This window comes from Marmota monax, unplaced genomic scaffold, assembly GCF_021218885.2.
Source record: "Marmota monax isolate L192 unplaced genomic scaffold, Marmota_monax_Labrador192_F-V1.1 WCK01_AAM20220418_F8-fsc00041, whole genome shotgun sequence".
Classification (NCBI taxonomy): domain Eukaryota; kingdom Metazoa; phylum Chordata; class Mammalia; order Rodentia; family Sciuridae; genus Marmota; species Marmota monax.
In genome coordinates, this window is record NW_026695238.1 from 10,227,885 (window position 1) to 10,250,033 (window position 22,149).

At 44.7% G+C, this 22,149-nt stretch overlaps 1 protein-coding gene across 1 annotated transcript in view; it reads right to left on the minus strand.

Moving 5' to 3' along the window:
• The window catches only part of Irs1 (insulin receptor substrate 1), a 59,993-nt gene extending 38,687 nt beyond the window's left edge, over positions 1-21,306 (minus strand). The window contains exon 1 of the mRNA XM_046439716.2: positions 16,492-21,306. Coding sequence (XP_046295672.1) covers positions 16,513-20,241 — 3,729 coding nt within the window. The 5' untranslated portion in view covers positions 20,242-21,306 and the 3' untranslated portion in view covers positions 16,492-16,512. The remainder of the gene's footprint in view (positions 1-16,491) is intronic.
• Between the last annotated feature and the right edge of the window lie 843 nt (positions 21,307-22,149).

The window sequence follows — 22,149 nt, forward strand, 5'->3', positions numbered from 1 at the left end:
AAATTTAGCAAGGCTCTCAATAAATTAGCAAGACCCTGTCTCAAAATAAAAAATAAAAAGGGCTGGGGATGTGACTTAGAGGTTAAGCACTCCTGGGTTCAATCCCCAATACCAAAGGAAAAAAAAAAAGAGTAAAACCTGAAAATAAGTAATATTAAGGGAAAACTAAGAACTAACTACACAAAGGTCTTCAAATGTATGTATCGAAACATCTCATTAAAGGCCAGTGGGATTGCTATGATAACTCCATACAAAGAATCCATCAGCAATAAAAAGAAAAGAGCTATCAAGTCACACACAAAAAATGTGGGTGAATCTGAAGTACATATTGTTAAGGAAGGCAGTCTGATAGAGATACGCACTATAATGACTCCAATTATATGACATTCTGGAAAAGACAAAACTATAGAAACAATAAACACATCAATGATTGTCAGAAGTTGGGAAGAGAAAGGAAGGATTAAATAGGTAAAGAATGGGAATTTTTTTAAAGAACAAGTTATTTTGCATGATATTATAATGGTCAATAAAAGACATTAAGCATTTGTTAAAACCCACAGAGTTTATAGCACAAAGAACAAACCTTAGTGTGTGCAAATTTTTAAAAAAATCATTGGGGAGGTCAGCAATCACAACATGGAATACAGAATGTGACATCACAGTGCAAGGAGCACGCTCACTGAAGGAGGAGGGGTGATAAGGTGCTGACCTAAGCAACTCTGGAACTGAAGGGAGTCCTGAAGACAAAAGGTAAAAGAATCTGTACATAAGCAGTGGGCCTAACTGACAAAGCTGTTTCTCACTGGGTCTACGTTAACAACCCTAATGCTGCTATGCAGTATCAGAATTACACATGTAACTGAACACATAACTTAAAATGATGAAGGATGATGGCAACCAGGTTGCTCATAGTTGGAGGGGGGAGGTGACAGACAAGCACAGGGAGGAGGCCACATAGAAACGGTCTGAAGGTAACAGTATGAACTCAGGTATAGCTTAGTAAAGAGCTACATGGTTACATATGGAAATAGTTATAGATAGATGTGGACACGAATCCATAGATACACATATCTATTTCCTTGCTCTGTTGGCTGAGAGGGGAAAAAAAAAAAAAAGCAATGGACACCCCAGTCCCAACACTCAATTTCAGTTTCTAATATAATTTTCCAATAAAAGGAACCAGGGTACCTTAAAGAAATGGATGATTCTAGGACTGGAAGATAAAATAGACAAGATGATCCTAGGGTATCTTGTAGCATCAGAAATTAAGAAAATGGACCCCCCAAAAGTGCAGAATTAAAAACCCACAATGATGGGAATATGTCAAGGGGACATAGGAGCCAACCAAAAGAGCTAAAGCTGGAACAATCTGAACAACAAAGTACTACTGACTATAACCCAAAGCGTAAAATAAATTGCCACAAGTCCCAACTGATGCATATGTGATTGAGTAAATGAATCAGAAACAAATCTGTGCAGGAGAATCGAGTAAAATAAGACCAACTTTTACAGGAGAAAGACTTGACCAATATGCCTTCAGCTAGGGAGTCAAGGTAAAGAACAACCTTGATAAACCAAGGTAGTAGTAGTGCACCTGCTTAATCAAATAAGAAGATGGTACTTTATCTTTTGTGATCTTCAACCCCAAAACACACTACCCCAGTCTAATCATGAGAAACACATCAGACAAATCCTAATTAGGTCCATGCTACAAAGTACCTGATCAGTACTCCTCAAAACTGCCCGAGTCAAGCCAGGTCTGGGTGTGTGCCTGTAATTCTAGCTACTTAGGAGGCTGAGGCAAGAGGATTTCAAGTTCGGGGCCAGCCTGGGCAATTTAAGGAACCCCTGTCTCAAAAGAAAATAAACAGGGTTCAGTGGTAGAGCCCTTGCCTAGCACGAGTGAGACCCTGGGTTTACTTCATCTTATTTCCCCTTTCAGTAAACTGATTAGCAGCTGTTCCAATGTTATGATCGCCCACTTCCCCTTCCATGACTTTAAATGTGTTTATCATGCTTTAGGTTTCATTGGTGTTGAGGACCTTATAGTATTTTGCGATAAGCTTTTTATTGTGTCAATTTTAACTTCTGGTAAAAATACGATTTACGACCTCAGACTTTAAAAAAAGGTCAGGTGCCCTTCCTCCTCACCACGAGTAAAATCAGGAGGGAAATGCTCTCAGGCGAGAATGAAAAAGTTAAAGTTAGTTCTGAAGGAATATCCCACCATAATTGCTGTTATCCATCACAAAAAGGAACCTCGAGATTTCGGGATTTCCTCCAGTGCTGTATGGATTTAACAAGAATGTGCCTGAAGATCTGCACTTGTAGAATACGCTGTGGTATCAAAATAAAAGCTCTTTACCCAAGAACACTTTCAAGTTAGTAATCTTTCCTCCCATTTTTGTACAAGGAATAAACACTGAGTGAAGCAAAAGAATGAAATGCTTTTCAAACAGAATGAAGCAGCATCTTAGGAAAGCAGGACCCAGTATATAAACACATCACCAGTTTTGCATAATGGTCTTAAAAAAGAAAACAAGTACCCGGTGAAAATCACCAACACCCAATGCTTGTGTCGTGAGCTTCGACCACATGTAGCCCTGTACATGCTGGTGGCCACACTTGCTGGAGGATTCCATACTCTCAGCACTCTCTCCCTGGTTGTCACCTGATCCAGATCTTGCCCGTCAATCTCTCTTAAGCAGGTACACATGAACTTCAACTCTTACTTTCTTCAAGTTAATATGGTACCCTATTAAGTCAGAAAAATCTAACTCCATTTCACAAGACAACCTTAATCATGACCAATAAAGCCACAAAGAGCCACCAACGACCACTTAGGTCCAGGCAAATATAAGTCACAAGTTTCACAAGGAAATCAATGTGGTCAACCTCTCAAGTCCATTAAAGGGGCCAGAGACCTGGTTACTTCTCTCAATGGGTTTCATTTGTTCCCTGGGGAAGCTGGTCCCTTGACATCCTTCTCCCATTCAATCAGTCTGCAAGAAAGGAAGCTCTATGAAGGCTTGAATTATTGTCTTCACAGAGTTTTCTTCAACTCAAGAACTAAGGAATAGAACTGATGCTTAGGAGAAACTAACTCATTGCTGATTTAGTTAACCAGAATATTCCTTCATGTCTGGTCTTCAGCAATTCTCCACCACTATCTTCATGACCAGTTGTGTATTCTTCAAAATTTCAGGAGCAGCAACTACAACAGCTTAATTATTCAATGAATGGAAAGATATAAGTAAACCACATATTTAGTACCCACCAAGTATCAGGCAACAGTAATGTCATTAAGAAAAACTCTGCCCTCCTCAATGAATATGATTCTGGCTTACAGTGAATGAGGTGCTGATGTGTTTCCAAAACTGTGCTTTAAAAACACATGGTCTAGTGTCCATTCTTTCACTATCTAGAGATGACAAACAGTACCTACCAAATGCCGGACTCCCTCCATTAAGAATTCAAACCACACCTACCAAGATAACAGAGAGAAACTGCGCAGCTTAATGCCAGATGCATACCTGTTGGAAAATATTTTCAAGCTTTAGAAACTAGCATAAATGTCAAATGACTGTGAAGAGCCAATAAAACTGAAGCCGTGCTTAAAATATAATAGAATGAATTTGTACTAAAGAACTTGGGCAGTTAGGAATTTTCTATTAAAAGATAACAAATGTTTTTGCTATATGTCAAATTGCTTGGATACTAAGTTTTATCTCAATACTTGAAATGTCAAATAATATTTTAAAAGAATTGTTATAACAGCTGACAAACTAGTTTAGGATACATGTTCTATTCTTTTAGTCGCCACGCTAGATGAGTCTCAATCAAGTGTGGAAACAAACACTGGGAGATACAGGAGGACAAGTCTCAAATCCTAGAGATTACATTCAATTTCCTGGACCAACCTAACATTTCAACAGAGCAGCTAACAACTGCCATGCACACTAAATTTACTCACTAAAATTTAATTCCTGTTCCCAAACCTTACCCATATATTTTAGTAGAGGGACTAGTTAGCAGCAATTCCAAGAGGAAGAAAGGGAATGAGGCAAAGGGACATATTAGAAGGGGTTTATGAATCACAAACTTAATAACTGGCCTCTTTCTCAAAATAAAGGTAACTGTGATATAATAGCTATTTTTCAAATAATTTTCTCATTGCTTTTGATATCTTAAACCTCAGTGCAAATGCTATGCTGTGACCTAGATCAGTAAGCTACAATTAACATCAGAGGAACTATATTAATAAAGTTGCTGAGCTACTGTTGGAGGCAGAGAAATAAATCTTGTCAAAACAAAGCAAAGTTTCTGTCAATCTTCCAAAGAATGGTTTGGGGGAACAGAGGAAGTATCCAAGACTTTAAAATACACTGCAATTTCAGACTTGGGAATGATACAGTTGTAATTAATTTTACCCAAGTTTTCATATCCATACCAGATTACAAGGCTCTTGTAACTTTTTTTTTCCTATTTAAAATACATTCAACACTACTAAAGCTGAATTTAGCTTTTAAAATATTTGATGAGTGAAATGTTTTGGGGTACTCAAAATATATCCACACTATTGTTTTTGAGACTTTCCTAAAGCCATCCTCTTCCCTGGTTCAAGGATTCTTCCCAGAAAGGCTGATAAATATGTTTTCAATTCAGGAGTGTTCTGTGAGCAACATGAAATGAACATTGAGCCTACCCTCACATAGCTCCTAAGTTTTAGTGGAAAAGAGTGCTCGGACCAATAACTACAAGGACAGGTATTCCCATCATCCCTCGGGAAGGGTTAAAGTTTCTGAAACCGAGGCAGGAGCTAGGTATAGTCTAACACAGCAAATAAAATACTTCTGATGTTTTCTGGTAATCTAAATGTATTTTTGGTTTTTGTTTGTTTTTTACAAAATGCTAGAAATTCATTGGGAACTATTTAGAGCTAAGATCTCCCCCTAAATACCTTCTGCCACAATTTTAAAAAATAAGATTCCCCACACTCCCCTCCACACCCCCCAAAAAGCCTGAAGTTTCCCATCTAGCAAGTAACAGTAAGTTCTGTCAGTAGAGGTAGAGAGGGAGTGATGGAATGGGGCTCTATTCTCAGAGAAGAAACACATTAATTAAAAATCCACCTAAAAAGAGCCAGTGAATTAGATCGAATTGGGTGGCATGGGTTTTTGTTGTGCACTTGATAATGCAAAGACGATTTCCAAGAGCCCATCTAACACAGCGTGGTGGGAAGCTGGCTTTGAAGACACAATGACATTCCTCTAGCGAGTTTCAGGCTGGAGGCTAAAAGCGCCAGTCATTCATCTTTCCATCTTGAGACACATTCTTCACCCAGTTCAAAGGCCTGAGAAACAACAAGCCCGCACACTTTCCTAAGTCGTCCCTTGTAGGGACTTGTGAGGGACCAAAGGCTCAGGCTGCAAAATATTATTAAAGACCTAGCTTTAGGAATGTAACCTTTTTATTGGACTGCAGTTTCCACCCTGAACCTTACTCCCCACCCCCGAACACAAACACACTCTTTCCTCCCTTTCTTTCTTTCTCTCCCTCCCTTCCTCTTTCTCACATGGGGAAAGTTTAGGGCAAAAGGGAAAGTTTTAATAATACTCTCATGATTTCCAGGGTACTCAAGCAGTGGAAATATTTTTTAAAAATGGTTCATTACCCATTATTTAAAAAACGGAATATTTATATTCCTTAATCTAACCAGAGGGAATGGGATCAGCTCTGAAAGGAAGTTATTGTTTAGCTGTGGTTCAAAGAGTGTGCTGGAATTGGGAAGGGAGGGCAGAGGGGCAAGTGAGGGGGGTTTCTGGGGGGTGGGTGGGAGCTGCCAAGATCACAATATAAATACCAAGCTCAACAAGCTCCGCATAAAACTCTAAGTGTCTGCCTCCCCCCCACCACAACATACTTTATACAGTGTCCCATTTGGTTTTGTTCTGTAACCTCAAGAATATTTAAGGCATTTGAGTTTCTGGTAAAAGAAGAATGTAAATACTGGCTGATGGGAGTTCCAGGCAGAGTGAAGGAAAAGCAAGCCTTTGCTTTTAGCGTGACTTTCAAACCATTTAAGTTTTCTGTCCAATCAACAGCAATTCTGTGCTATCTATGTTTGGGTTTGTGCTCAGGTGGCAAAAGCTCTCTTTCCAACAGTTTGAAAGTTGTGGACATGGTCCTTTCCCTCTACCTCTCCCCACAAAAAATCTGCTTCTCCCAGCAGTTCTCCTCTGGCTCAGCTAGTTTACAAGTAGGAAGATGTTCACTAGCTCTGGGTTCCCATGTTTGAGCTCAGGTCTGATGTGAGCCACTCAAGGGGTGTTAGGAAGTGTAATCCTCTAGTCTAAGTCACAGTAGGAATCTAACACAAACAGCATAAATCTTTTCACCAACCACCAATGCCACTAAAAATACAGGCAAAAGCCTCTGCTACTAGAAACTTCAGAAGTCTTTTTTTTTTTTTTTTTGAGATTAACTTTCAGCCTACACTCATCCAGCAAGAGGCATTTTTAAGCAGAAAATCTAACTCTAAAATAAAAGATGCCACCTCAAGACATAAATCTGCACTTGGCCAACAGAGTATGGGATATAACATTATTTGTTTACCCTTCACACACCTGAATGTTAGGGCTATAATATTTGCTATTCTCTCAAGTAATTTCCTGCCCCAACATTTAAAGTAGTTCCCATTACTCTACCCTCCCCTTCTTCTTCCTCATATCACATTTTGTAGTATACTTCTGTATTCACATGTCTATTCTTTGTTCCCTGTAAAGTATCACAAAGAAAGGAACATGCCTATGTCAGTCTCCACTGCCTGGCTCAAGGTATAAACTTGGAAGAGATTTATGGAAGGGAAGACAAGCATTTGTGATTTTCAAAGAAAAGTGAAGATGGAAAAATGAATTCTGTCCTACTATGAAGAAAATGGCTCATATTTCATCCAGAATTAGAGCTAAACATTATAATATCTTAATACTAATTTTATTCTAAATGTTCAACATGCAATGGATAAATGTTCATGATGGCAAAAGTATTTGCACTTATAGGTACATTTATATAATATGGTAATTCAAAAGAACATGACTGCTCTCAAGAAGTATTATGTATTTTTTACCCCTTGGTATTGATTGGGACACATGGTCCAATCAATAGCAAGCACAAACTGACAACAGCAGCATCCTCCCCACCCCCAGACAGGTGAGAAAGGGTATTTTCAACAACCAGCCCCCAGCAGACACCCCAGCACACTGTAACCACATGCATTTACTCTGGTGAGACAAGCAGAAGAACCACCTGGCTGAGCCCAGCCAAATCAGCAGCCAAGAAAATTCATCTAATAAATGATTGCTGTTTTAAAGCATTTAGTTTGGGAGTGGTTTGTTACACTTCAAAGGCTAAATGATACATACATCTAAGAAACTAGATAATTTCATATATAAAACTCTTTTTAAAAGTTCCTTCATGTTGATGGATTTCATTTCTCCTTACTCCAGGTGACTAGAAGAAAATCAATACTATTGCTAGGAGCATATTGTTATTGGCAAAGTCACCCAAAATGACCAAACTGATAACTCGGATTAAATGTTATCTGTTATCATAACATCTTAAAAGTTTCAAACAACCTCATTCTGTTCATACTCTTTCTGGGCCACAATCAGGGGGGAAAAGCAGAGCATCTGTCATTCATGATAAGTTCCTCTTTGGTTCAAAGTAGAAGTCATCTCAGCAATACACACACCCTTTTTAGGAGACCAGCCGGATGCTCTGAATTCCACTCCTCCATGGTGTTAATAAATTTGGAGAAAATGAGTAAAAGATCACGAGCATAAAGCAATTTCTTTTATTATTTGTATGCAATCTTATGTCTAAAATAAACTATTCCCAGAATTTGAAAAGGCAAAAGACTTATTCTAATAAAAAAAAAAAAAAAATCAAGTCTTTTGAGTTTTTTGATCTTCTTATGAGATCCTGGTGATTAGAAAGTCTTGAAAAGAATCCTTAACTTTATATTTAACCCTACCACTACTACTGTTACATCATACCAACAACTCATTGTCATTCTGTCTTGAGGTGGGGAGATACATGAGTACCACCATGAAAGGAACAAGAGAAGAAAATCAAGACTTTAAATGTTAGTGTTTGAAATTGCAGACACCTTTTCCCTTCTTAATTTACACATATGCTTCAGTGTTGAAAAAGGAGATCATTTCTTAGCGAATGCTTTTCCCCCTTCACTAGGTTATGCCAGATCCCTCACTAGCCACTTTCTGAACCTGAGGATTCAAAAGAGGTCTCAAAAGGATATTTTTTCTTTTTCCTTTTAACAAAAACAAAACAAACAAAACAAAAAAAAAAAAAAAACAGGAGTCTGCTATGTTCCTTCAGAGCCAAACTTTGGGATCTGGGCATATTCTCACATAGAAGACTTTGAGCAGTTGGACATTTAACCAAGCTTCTGTTACTAAGCTTCAAATTTTAGGAGCAGTCTATCTCTAAAAAGAAGAATAAAAAAGTAGCAATAAAGGTGGTTCATGAGAAGGGAGACTGAGGGACAAGACCCTGACCCTACACCTTTAAAAAGGATCACTTTAAACTTAGAGCATGTGTGTGGACTGCCTATTCATGAAAGAAGACAGGGAAGGAGGGAGAAAGGAAGGGAGAGAAAGAAAGAAAAGAGTGTGAACAGACCCAGAAGCTATTAGAAGTCTTGGTGGTCTAAATCATGTTTTCTTTGTGTTTCTCAAAGAAAATACTATAAACTTAAAAACAAATATGACTTCCTATCATTGAAATAGAGCCAGGCTGGAAGTGTACACCTGTAATCCCAGCGGCTCTGGATGCCAAGGCAGGAGGATCACAAGTTCAAAGCCAGCCTCAGCTACTTAGGGAGACCCTAAGCAACTCAGCGAGACCCTGTCTCAAAAAGGTTAGGGATGTGGCTCAGTGGTTAAGTACCCGGGGTTCAATCTCTGGTTCCAAAACAAAACAAAAAAAGAAAAAAAAAAAAAAACACTGAAGAGAAGAAAAAACTTCCTTTGTATCCCCACCCTTACCTCACATTTCCTAACACCCACCCCACAAGTCCACATTCAGGCCCTGTGCATCTAATATCTGGACCCTTCTTCAGGCCATTTCCCCTCACTAAAGATCCAAAACAAAGATACCTTTCTCTCCATTCTTATTATGTTTGTTGGCTTAACACCTGCAAATGGGCCATTCGTCCAAATGAGAGTTTCAACTATTTGTATGTCATGGTGAGGATAATTTTAAAAAGCCTAAAGGTCTGAGGTAGCTTCGCATGTCTGTCTTATACGTTAATGAAAAATGCCAATTTTTGTGGATTACTTTTTCTGAATCCTGTTTTTTTTCCTCAAATAAGTTGTTCCATAAGAAATGTAGTAACCACTTTGCTTATCTTCCCTCACTTCTATTTTTTTTCCTCCATTTCTATGTATCTACCCTCATCTTCCTTCAACAAAATATGTAATATCTGGAACATAAGGAAGGAGAGAAGAAGAAGGAACAGTGGTTTGGGACCTGTCTAGCCACAGGCAGATAATTTACAGTGGGGTGGGGAGGTGGGTGACCTCTCCAGCATTGGAGTTGGTAGAGTTCTTCTAATTACTACAACACCTAAACGTCAAGCGTAAATATGAATATTTTTTGTATTAGATGGCCCTCCAAATAATTTTAACATAAACAAGGAAGTAATTATTAGAGAAGATCAGATGAATGTCAGTTGACTACATGGTAATTACTGAATGTTCCAGTGGTCAGCACCTAACAGCTCTAATTTTTAATGTTGTGTTTTTTTTTAACATTTTGCCTGTTTTGTTTAGATCATATCCTTCTTAAAAGCAAGATTTATGACTTTCTGTATAAAACATGATTTTTTTGCCACACTACATATATTTGAAAAAATAATAATAATGCCTCTCCTCTTAGATCACTTCAGCAAACATAACTATCAAGTTCTCAATGTTAAATGATACTGTTCAAGCAACATGACCTAAATATGTCAGGGAGGATCAAAGAACTTGCATTAAAGTATTTTTTGGTCAAGGAGAAAAAAATATAAAAAGGAAGGGGATCACGCACATGTAATGTACAGTTAAAAAATAAGAAAGCATGGAATAGCAAAAGGGAAAGGAAGAAAGCAACTCAGTTTACACAATAAAGCATTCAGGTTAGGTATGAAAACTACAAAATCTCCTCTGCTTCAAGACAGCTAGCGCAAAAACTGCAGTGTGACCTAAGTATTCCACTCTACTGCCATCAGGAATGAAAAGGCAGGCCAGGGTCAAAAAAGAAACGAGGGCACTTCTCAACAAAAACATCATTTTTAAAAAGCCCTATTATCTCAAAGATCACTGACTCATGGAAGAAGCACAAATGACATTTATTCAACAAAATTTATTTTGACAAATAGATTATAGCAAAGCCTACAGCAAGAATATTATTAAAATGGAAAATGTTCCTTGTACCATTGATGACAGTACCTTATACTTATCTATCTTCCCCTGTTTTCTGTGAATTAAGATTGGGCAAGATACTGTTATTTTCATTACTATTACTACAACAAGAAGCCAGTAGGTGATCCTATCATTTAAAAAAGACCTACAATAATTTTTGTTAAAACTATTTCATATTAGTATGAAGTTAGTATAATATTACTATAGCAAACTAACATGAAAATTAATTCTATTAAGTTAAAACTCAATATGATTATAACTTCTCAACATGTTTCAATAATAACATTTTGGAAAGAGTTTTTAAAATCTGCCACATAGCTACAGACTCATAAGGAAATAATAAACCAAGTATATAATTATAAATATAAAAGGGCATCTCTTTTAAAGACAAAAACAAAAGGTATTAGTATGAAAAAGTCACAGAATCTTTAGTACGAAACTGACTTCAAACCAAATTCGCAAGCTATTTTCCTTGAATACGATTTCCAGTAACTCTCTAAAATGAGGAAATAATAGAGCACACAGCTTTCATGAAAACAAAACAAAACAAAAACCTTAAAATTGTGAAGTGTTCCATTATACGAAATTACCAACCCATCAAAATAAAAGAAGCCATTTATACACTATTCAGCTAAGAAATCCCACTATGGGAGGAGGATGGGAAAAGACTAAGTGAATGGAGTTCTGAATGAAAAAGTCTGCAGCCTATTCTGATGATTTATGGAGCCCCAGAAGGAGGAAAGAGGGTGGGATCTTCTGAATATATTGGCAACTCAAAGGCCAAGAACACACTGGGGCAGTCAAGCAGAGTACACATAGCTCAATTAAATAATCAAAAATCCTAGAGCACACAAGAAAACTAGACAACACTAATTTTGAATATTTTCCTTCCATGTTCCTGTGTGCCCATCGGGTCTGATGCAAGGACTAGAACAGTATATTCCAATATATTTTATTATAACCCCATAAACAGTCTCTTCAGAAAGAATCCTCATTACAACTGACCCATTAAAGAATATCACTTTTTTCAAAACATTCCTATGTTTAGAGCTGCAAAGGAGGTTAAAATAACTGAGAACAAATTTCTCAAGTTACTGATGAGGAAATCAGTTCAGGGATATTAAAGGCCTTGCTCAAGGTCACCGGGCTAGCAAAAGGCGCAGACTGTGTTAGAACCCAAGATCTCTGGCTCTCAGGAACTGCTTTTTCCATTGCATCATTCAAGATAATGCAAAGCTATTTTTAATTTTGATAAAAAAATAAAAATAAAAGGCATTCCCTTTTGGATCCCAAGTGCCTTCCTATAAGCAATATTGGAAATAGTATTTATTTAGGAAGCATCAAGATAAATGATCACAACATATGGAATTTTTATGGATTTTTTTAAATGTAAAAAGCTACCTAAACAATGGCCAAAACTAATAAGATAACTAAAGTATCTGGAACAAGAGAGAAAACTCTCTCTTTCTCTCTCTCTCTCTCTCTCTCTCTCTCACACACACACACACACACACACACCCCTGTTCCAAAGTCATATTGGGTCACTCACAGGGGGCAGTCCTTCTTAGGTACATTTTCACCTTGCTGTTTCAATTGGCACCTCAGCAAAAACACTGCCTTTGGGGCTTATGACTCAGGAAAAGGGATGCTGGCTGATGAGAAATGTTTATTTGAGAGGGAGGGAGGGGGAAGGGGGAAATACTTCCCTAGCATGTCTCTTTCTTATTTTCTTTATTTTAGGGCAGGTAAATCTGAACATATTTTGCATCTTATAAAACAATACACTCACAAAATTTTGTTCTGGGAGGGTGCAAAACATATCTAGCAAGCTTTCAGGATCAGTTCACCCAGCTGCCCTGATGGGTACCACAGACCAAAAAGTAATCTGTTTAAAAACAGGCAGCATTTCCTTCAAACCTTGGTAAGGAACGGCCTACTGAGCTGAGCCCTTTCAATGAATCTCAAGATTCTCAGGATCAAGCTGGAATCTAGGTTTTTATTTCGCTCCCAGTATACTCACAGCCTAGGAGGATGGGGTTTTCTTGGTCTGGTGTATCTCAGGTGCTTTGCAACTGCAGGTGCTCAATAAAGGGTCTATGAAAGCTGGGGTGCTTTCAGGCCAAAGGAGTTCTTCTCTGAAAATTCCCCAAACTGTACCAGCCACGGAGCTCCTATTTCCTTCCAGCTCCCTTTAGTAAAAGATATAACTTTGAGCCTCCTGAGCCAACCCCAGATTCCTCAACCACGTGCTGTAGCGCACTCCTGCTTGCAGATTTCAAGGCAGGAAGATGAAGGAACGGTGTTGTAGTAAACCATAGTAAAGAGAGGAGGGAAACAAAATGGGGCATGTCACATGGTCACGGCCTGAATTTTTCTCAATTAAAAATAAGAGGAAGTGTGTGTTTCCGGCCTCTGTCAGCAGGCTGCTTGGACTTTTTCATTCTTAGGATTCTGCTCTAGATGAACAAATAAGGCTGAGCGCATAACATCCTCTTGTGTGTGTGTGGGGGGGGGGGGGAGTTGGGAGGCGGTTGGGTGAATATTTGGCTGAGCACTGCCAGTGCTAGAGGAAGGGATGGAGGGAGAGGGGAGACAGGGCTCAGGGAGGACTTGTCCCTGGCTGTCGCTGACCAAAGCCCCCTCTGGCCCCTCGGCTCTGCCCCTCGCACAGGCCACGCCCCCTCCCGCCCACAGCTGGACCATGTCTCTCGCGGATTGGCTACGATGGAGGCCAATCAGCACCCCGCCACCCCGCCCGCCCGCCCAGGGCCAGACGCTGCTCTGGCACGGGAGGGGTGGGAGTGAGCCTGCCACCGCCTACCAAGCTGCCTAGGAAGGGGCCCTGCAGCCCCCAGACCCAGAGACAGGCAGAGGCGTAAGGCTGGAGGGTGGCCTCGCTGCATCTTCCCCCCACCCTGGCAAAACTGGAGGCCAAGTGCCAAATAAAAAAGGGAGGAATGCAGGAAGCAGAGGTGACCCCAGAAAAAGGAAAGTGCCAGTACTGAGAGGGTTTGCTCTGCCTCTGAAGGCCACACAGCAAAGAGAAGAGGGGAGAGAGAGCGAGACCTGAGGAGGTAGTCATGGAGGTCCGGAATCCTTGAAGTCACCGAAAGGAAAAATAGTGAAAGGAAGAGAAATGGCGAAATTCTTTTTATAAGGGGGAAGGAGCTTAAAAGGATGACGAAAAGCAAAAACTGAACCTCAGAGGTCTGGCCCAGGTCTTGAGAAAGCCTGCTTTATCTGGCCAGTTGCAGTTTTAAAACCAAAAGACAAATCTGAGGTAAATGCTGTTTGAAAGTTGCAGGGCCGATGCTATCCTAAGGCTGAGAAGTCCTGTTTGTCCTCCTTGAGATCTCAATTTACCCCCTGCAGAGAGCAGGCCACTAGTACTGTACAGCGAAATTCTGAAAAGGAGAAAAACAAGGGCAATGTCAGCAGTAAGAAATAAGAGGTGGGAAACAAAGGAAATGGGAGGGGAGTAGAGCTGGAAACCACCTAGCAGGTCGGAATTAAGTTGGGGGGAGAGACAGATGACAGAGAAGCAAGAAAAGGTTGTTGGATACAAGTCCTGAGCACCTGAGCTAAAGGCTAGACAGACGTTCTCCTTTAATGGACACTGAGAAATAGGAGACAAACCGAGATGTTTACAAGAGGTTGCCAGGAGAAAGTGCCCGCTCTCATCTCAACCCCATTCTCTTCATTATGCTGCACTTTTACCTGAGAAATGGGAAAAAGGCAAATAGAGCAATTGCGGAGGAAGTTAAAAAAACAGTTTTCTCAAACTAACATGGGCATTCTGATCAGAAGCTGTTTGCCTTTGATAGGTCTGCTCTGTTCAGACGACAATTAACTATCAATAACATCTTTAAACTCAACAGGGCAAAGGCCAGCAAACAGGATGGAGGATGTGGATGTAGCTGGTAGTATTTGGTGCCCCACTTAAAAAACACGTTTGTATCTTAAAAACATAGATTGTAGAATTTTTCTGGCATGGTTCAGTTAAAGCAGGGTCCACAGTTTAGCCCCTACATTCAGTGCAAACCAAAACAAAATATATGATTTTTCTAGAATATTATATTTTCCCTAAGAAAGTCAAAAACAGAACACTGGGAGGTTGTTTTGTTATTTATTTTTGGTTTTGTTTTTTAGTGTATCTGCTACATAAAGAGGATTTTATTTTAAAAAGCTTTTTAAAAATGAAAATTCTATATGGTTTGTTTGTTCAGGACAAACATTATTTATTCTACTCTATAAAGGAAACCTATACAAATTAAGAAAATGGGTGAGAAAAACACTGTTCCTTAGTCTTTTCTTTCTTCTGCTTTAAAATCAAAATTTAGGTTCTGGGTAAGTTCTCATTATATAAATGAGGCACTTTACAATAGGAATGGTTAAAGTGTTATAGGGATTCTGGTACCCAAAAACATCACTTGAAATAATCAAAATTTTTACACTGGCAACTAAATCTCTCTTTAGTGAATGATGAAAAAAGTACTGAAATAAGTACTGATCAAATAAATGCTTTTCATAACATAACACCTAAATTCTTAGTTTGAACATTCAAATACCTGTGTCTTCTATAAAACAGAGAATGATATGGGTTAGGTGTTGGGACACAGAATGAAGAAGGGGACCACATAATTCACAAATACTAGTGATAGGAACCCCAAAGCACAAATTAACTTTTGTGAACAGATACCTATTAAGAAGAATAAATGCTTTTAGAAGCTCACTCTGTAAGCATTTATAAAATTCACAAGATAATCATTTTGTCAGAATAAAGTGTTTCCAAATGCTGAAACTTCTGCTTTGCCAACTCATCACATTATTTGCAAACTATACTCCTCTCTTCTACCCACAATTATGACCACCAGAAAATAGATTCACAGAATGAAGGGCAGGCTAATTTCCTATTACAAATGTTTTTCATTTTCAATACAGCCTTAGCCACAGAAGACTTAAAGCCAACTTTCAACATTTCTGAGGCATCTACTCTTGAACCGAAAAAACAAATATTCTAAGAGCAAAGAGTACACAGTTTAGCCCTTACATTCAGTGCAAACCAAAACAAAACAACTTCCTTTTCCCAGACCTAATGTATCTTCTCTTCACCATAAAAATGTTAAGTAATTTTACAGAGGATGTACAGTAGCCCCCAAGTGATAAATGTGAAGGTTCTGCGCAAGAAGAGACAACTGCTAGGCAGACATGCAGGCATGAACTTCCATAACTCTTAACTCATAATGGGTCCCAGGCGCATACAGTTTATTGCATATCCTGTATAAAAGCGGCCATGCCTGTGAGATGGGTGGTTGTGTGAAAAATATTTCACGACTCCTGGTACAGGAACAAAAAGAAAATGTCACCCATAATCACCTTCTCAAGAGATCATAGGCAGATAAGTACTTCTCTCTGAATATGTATGACTAAAGTGCTTTTACTCCTGAGTCTTTTTAGGACAACATGAATAAAAATTGATGCTTCCTGTTGCTCTTTATGTTGCATTGGTATTGTGAAATCACAGAACAAAAGTGCACACAGCAACTCAGTAAGATCACCCTTCAGAGCTCTGAGAACTATCTTTAGTGAAGAGCTGAGCTTCTGTGTGAACAAGTATTTTTGTAGAATTGTCCCAATGAGGGCTGACCTTAATAAAACGGTCAAAAGAAAACTTCAATAGAAAGATAAAGTTTCTCATATATGAACTTCACAAACCTCAGAACTGGTATTATAGCATATGAGTTTTTAAAATACTACAGTATGTTATTTCACTTGGGAATTCTCAAATGAAAAAGCCCTCCTGTGGCTGCTCACACAGTTGATTATCTGCCAAGAGTCATTGTGAGGTGAGCATCCATATGTCCTGACCCACCCACCAACTCTCAGTTAAGTGCATTCTCCCTATGGGAGCAGCGGGAAGGAGCACAAGGAGCAGGGGCAAAGAACAGAAATCTAGCACAAGATTAAAAGCAGTTTTGTCTTCTGAATCTGACACCATGAAACGCACCTGCTGTGACGTCCAGTTGAGCTACTGGCGGTTCTCTGGCTGCTTCTGGAAACTGATGCTGGCATAGGTGCTTAAATCCTCGCTGGAGCGGCTGGTGGAGCTGCTCTCACTACTGCCCAGGGGCTGATGGGGGGGTGGAGGTGGGGAAGGCTGCGTTTGAGGGGGGCGCTCCTGAGGGCGCTGTTTGAAGTCCTTGACCAAATCCAGGTCTATGTAGTTAAGACCATTCTCCAAACCCCCAGCAGCTCCACACCCTTGGGCCACCTCCTTGGGGGCTCCGCCAAGCTCCCCAGGTCTCAGCCAGACATTCTCAAAGGAAGCAGAGCTGTGGCGTTTGACATCCTCACTGCTGTTGCTGCCACCACTGCCACTGCCCCCTACTGCAGCCCCTCCTCCAAAGGGCACCGTGTTGGCCCCCCTGGAAGCAGTAGGTGTTGAGGAAAAGGTCTCTGAGCTATGCCTCCTCCGGCACCCTTGTGGATCTGCACGGATCACTTTGGCACTCTGGTTGCGGTTCGGACTGAGGCTTACCCGGGTGAAGGCGCTAATGCCCCCAGGTCCCTGTGGGCCCCCCAAAAGGGAAGAGTGGGCAGGAAGCTCAGCTGCTCCTTGAGGTGCAGCAGGGGAAGAAGAGGCTGTGGAGGCTGAAGGAGGAGCAGCCGCTGAGGCCCTGGGCAGTTTCACCTCCTCCGCAGCAATGCCTGTCCGCATGTCAGCATAGCTGACAGGGGCAACTGGTGAGGTGTCCACGTAGCTCTGACGGGGACAACCCATCTGCATGGTCATGTAGTCACCCCGGCTGCTGGGCACTGCCCGGGTAGGCCTGCAAATGCTAGTAGTCCCTGGAGGTGCAGGGCCCACTCTGCCCATCTCCCCCCCACTGCTCTCCTGCCAGGTTGCCCTCCGGCCCGGCCCCAAGTCCATGTTCATGTACTCCTCAGTGCCAGTCTCGTCCTCTCTGGGAGCTGGCTGGATCTGGGATGGACACCGAACAGAAGGTGAGCTGCGGGAAGTCATAGGGCTAGATAAGTAGCCAGGCTGGTCATTCCCAAATTCAATATTCACATATTCCCCTGGGCTTTTGGGCTCCGGAGGGTGCAGTAGGGGCTGCTGCTGTTGCTGTTCTCGAGCCCGAGGCAAGGTGCTGGCCTTGGGATCCCCCAAAGATAGCCTTGTGGGCCGAGCCAGGCGGCTGTTGGTCTGAGCAGCTGTGTCCACTTTTCGAGGCAAATGGGGCTGCAAGACATGATGGTGGGGATGTGGGAGGCCAGGCTCTGGCCTAGCCCCACAGTAACCCCCACCCAGGCTGTCGCTGCTGGTGGAGGAAGAAGAATCTTCTGCAGTTGCAGTGTAGAGAAGGCGACCAGAGCTAGAGGAGAGGCGGAGATGCTGGTGCCGGGCACCCTCCTCTGGCTCCCCAGGGCGCTGGGTGTGCTTAAAAGACCTTGGCAATGAATAGTAGGAAAGGACTGGCTTGTGCTGGGGATCCTCAGGGCCATAGTAGCAGTCAGAGGGGCTGCTGGTGTTGGAGTCCCCCACTGGTGACATGTTCATGTAGTCACCTGTACAAGGCAAGAGCTTGCCACCCCCACTCTCCACAGGGGGCTTGGGGTGAGACAGGGCATGAGAGTGGTGCCCACCAACCCCATTTGTCCATAGCTTCCCATAGCTACTGCCAGAAGGGGCGGCACTGATGCTGCTGCTGCTGCTGGACCCACCTCCAATGTCAGGGGAGCAGCTGCCACTGGGGGACATCATCATGTAGCCATTGGGGTCCACTCTCTGGGGATGACGTCTGATGGGGTTGATGATCTGCTGTGGGGCAGACACGCTCTTGGGGCTCATGGGCATATAATCCCCACTGCCCTTCCGGCTATTGGGCACTGGGGCCACCCCTGGGGACATGGGCATGTACCCATCATCAGTGTGGAGGGTAGAACTATCTGGGCGATGATGGCTGCTGCGGTGCTCCAAGGCATGCATCTCTAGACCCTCCTCAGGGTAGGAATGGGTGGGCACGAAGGCAGAGTGCCTGTAGCCAGGCAGTCGGCCTCCACTGCCACCTCCTGGTGGATAGGCAGGCATCATCTCTGTATACTCCTCAATGGAAGCCACTGAGGACTGGGATGGGGTCTTCTGGTGGGAAATGGTAGGGGATGTCCCTGCAGAGTGAGTTCTCTTCCGGAACCTATTATCCAGATCAGCAGCACTGGCAGCTTCATCCCCAGTCAACAAGGCTGGGCTGGTGCCCAGGCCAGCTCCTGGGATGTACCGGTGGCCATTACCACCTCGGGACAAAATGTAATGACCATTGGGAGCTGTTAGAGTGGAGGCCCCCTTTCCACCCATGCATATATAATTGCTCAGCTCCTCCTCGCCTCGGGCTGGTGGGGTGTGGCCCAAGGAATCCGGAGTGACACTGCGGAAGGAACTTCGGAAGTCGCAGGGGCTAGAGCCATACTCATCCGAAGAGATGAAACCGCCATCACTGGGGGAACCAGACACGGAAGCACTAGACCGCCTTGGAAAGAGACAGTCCGAAGTGGAACCATGGCCACTGGTGCTGCTGGATGATAGACTAACTGGGCTGGTTGCCGAAGGCGAGCAGCGAGAAGAAGGCATGGGGATGGAGCGACTGTGGTTGAGAGGCGGATGCAGCCGGGAGCTGCCCCGATGCCGGTGGGCGTGGGTTCTGTTGGTGCTAGGACTCACAGGGCTGCCATCCACAGAGGCTGGGCGGGACATGGTGCCTTCACCATCGCTGGAGGCGCGCACACGGAAGGATCCTGGCTTCCCACCTACCATACTGGCAGGGGAGGTGGCAGTGATGCTCTCAGTGCGTGATCTGCGGGTCAACCCCACCTGGCTGGGCGGGGGGTTGTTGAGATGGTGCCTGCGCAAGGGGACACTGATGGGGTTGGAGCAGTTGGATGAGGACTGGCTCTTGCTTCGAGGGCGAAACTCATCACTCATGGCCCGCATGGCCTCCAAGATAGTCTCATGCATGTTCTGGGCCACCACCGAGTCATCCACCTGCATCCAGAACTCCCCAGGCCCTGTCACAGCAGAACGGCCCACCTCAATGAAAAAGAAGTTTTCAGAGTGGCCGCAGCGTCTGATGTTCATTAGCTGTAGCACCACAGCCGCTGCCTCTGAGTTCAGCTTCACAAAGCTAATGGTCTTGCTGGTCAGGCAGAGGCGGTAGATGCCAATCAGGTTCTTTGTCTGACCCAGGCCCTTGGGCTTCAAGATCACCTGCCAGACCTCCTTAAACGCAGGTCCTGGGGGCCCATCTCCATAGCTCAAGTCCTCTCCAGCCTCGCCGAGGCCCAAGCTGCCACTGCAGCTACCACTGCCTCCTGCTCCAGGGGCTGAGGCCCCTTCGTGGTGGTGGCTTTTGGCACGGTTGTGCAGCTGCAGGAGAGCCTGGTACCAGCTGTCTTGCTCAGCCTCACTGTCCGCAGCAATGGCAAAGTGCTCGTCCCGGGTATAGAGAGCCACCAGGTGCTTGTTCTTGGAGTCAGCACGTTTGTTGATGTTGAAGCAGCTCTCGAGGGGGATCGAGCGTTTGGGGGCGCTCGACTTGTGCCTCCACTTCTTCTCGTTCTCGTAGTACTCCAAGCGCGCTGGGCCCCCGGCCTCGCTGGCCGCCCGCAGCACGAAGAAGCGCTTGTGCATGCTCTTGGGCTTGCGCAGGTAGCCCACCTTGCGCACGTCCGAGAAACCTTCGGTATCTGGAGGACTCGCCATGCTGCCGCCACCGCCACAGCCGCTGAGCAAAAGGAGGCGCCGAAAAAACAACTAGTTGGGGGGCGGAGGCTCCTCACCGCGGCCCCGCACATGCAAACAAGGCTGAAGGCTGAAGAAACCCCGACTCCTAAATCCACGCTGCCCCCTGCAGTGGGGAGGGGTAGCAAAGAAGGACGCAGTGGCTGCGCCAAGGAAGAGAGCCGACTGGAGTTTATGGGCGTTTTATGCCCAGAGGGGAGGCAATGCGTCAGGGGTGAATGCGGCCACGATCTTCCCGAAAGCCAAGTGTCCCCTCAACCACTGCAGCCAGGAAGGAGCTAAGATGCATCTCTAGCCGCCTCAGCTTAAGTCCGGCGCAGGAAGGCAGCGGCGGCCAGGGGGTCCCTGTGGTGCCCCTGCAGGCGCGCACGCCTTCCCTCCAGAGTTCCTCTCTGGAAGTAGCGATTCACGAGGCAAATTAAATATCCTTGGGCAGGGGGAGGCGGGCTGCCAAGTCCCAACGTTGCACGGGGTTCTCCCTCCTCCTCTTTCGCCTCCTCCTTCGCCTCCTCCCACCCCCCCAACCGTCCCCGCCGCCACCAGCCGCCCAAATACCAGCTCAATCGCAGAGACCGCGGCGCTGCGGCTGTTGCTGCTGCTGCTGCTGCCGCCGCCCGCGGACGCGTCCTCCGCAGCCCTCATTCGAGCCCATCTCGGCGGGCGGGGAAAGTGGCTTTTCCACGCGAAACGCTACTGGGCAGACGTGGGAGCCGGAGACGGTCCAGAGGGACAAGCTCATCCCTGCCCCTCGCTCCAGTCGGCAAGGGAGGAGGGGAGGGGACTAGGGAGGGAGGCAGAGGGGGAGGTTTGGGAAGGATTGGGGAAGACGCCTGTTCCCCGGGAGGCACTGCCGCTGCAGTTACTTCTCCCTCCCTCCTCCTCCTCCTCGGAGAGTTGCCGAGAGCCCCAACCAAAACAAGCGGCGGCGTCTGGCTCTGCGCGCCGGCCCCCTCCGACCGCGCCGCCGTCTCACTCGGAGGAGAAAAACACGTGACGGAGTCTCCGCGCTCGGCAGCCGGGCAGCCGCCGGGAGGCTCCCGCCCGGGTCTCTACACATTCCGGGCCGAGCCCGCCCCGCGCCCGCCCCTCTCCGCCCCCCGGCCGTGCCGCAGCGGCGCCGCGCCGGGCCTCTGCGCTGCGCTCGGGCAGCGCCCCTCCGCGGCCGTCCGCCGGGGCGCAGCACCTAGCTGCCCTCGCACCACCTAGGGCGCCCCCGGCCCGCAGGAATCCCCGCGGCCGGCGCTCGCGGGGGTGTTTGGGTGGCTACCCGAAAACACGAGGGGAGTCTGGGAAAACGGGAGGGGGCGAGCTCGGGAAGACGCAGGAGTGAGGGTGGGGGGTGACGGGGGGGGGCACTGCGGCTGCGGAGCCCGGCGTGGGAGGGCCGGGGAGGAGGGGGGCCCCGGAGCTGGGCTAGATCTTACCTAACAGGTAAGAGGACCCCTCGGGTAGAGGTTTCTAGTCAAGGTTTTTCCTCCCCGGAAATAAAAAGGTGTATTTCGGCTTCAGGGGGATAGGCCGTGGTAAGCAGATCTAGCTTTTTGTAAGGTTTTCTAAGGGACTTCAGGGCTAGCCTTCCACCTTGGAGTCCCCAGATTTGCTGCCTCCAGGTACCTTGTAGGAAGAGGGATGCCCAAGGGCAGTGATTGGGGGGTTAAGGTCACTCCAGAGAACCTGAATTTCCCGGCAAGCGCCTCACGTCTGGCACTGTGGCTTTAGCTGCTGTTCAATTAGGGAGAACATGTAAATATCACAATTTCTCCCTCTTCCCCTGTCGTTCTAGAAAACAGGGAGTCACACGTAGGGGTAAGGGCAAATGAGATACTCCTCATCATAATCCCAAGTCAATTTTATTTTAAAAGGATGCTA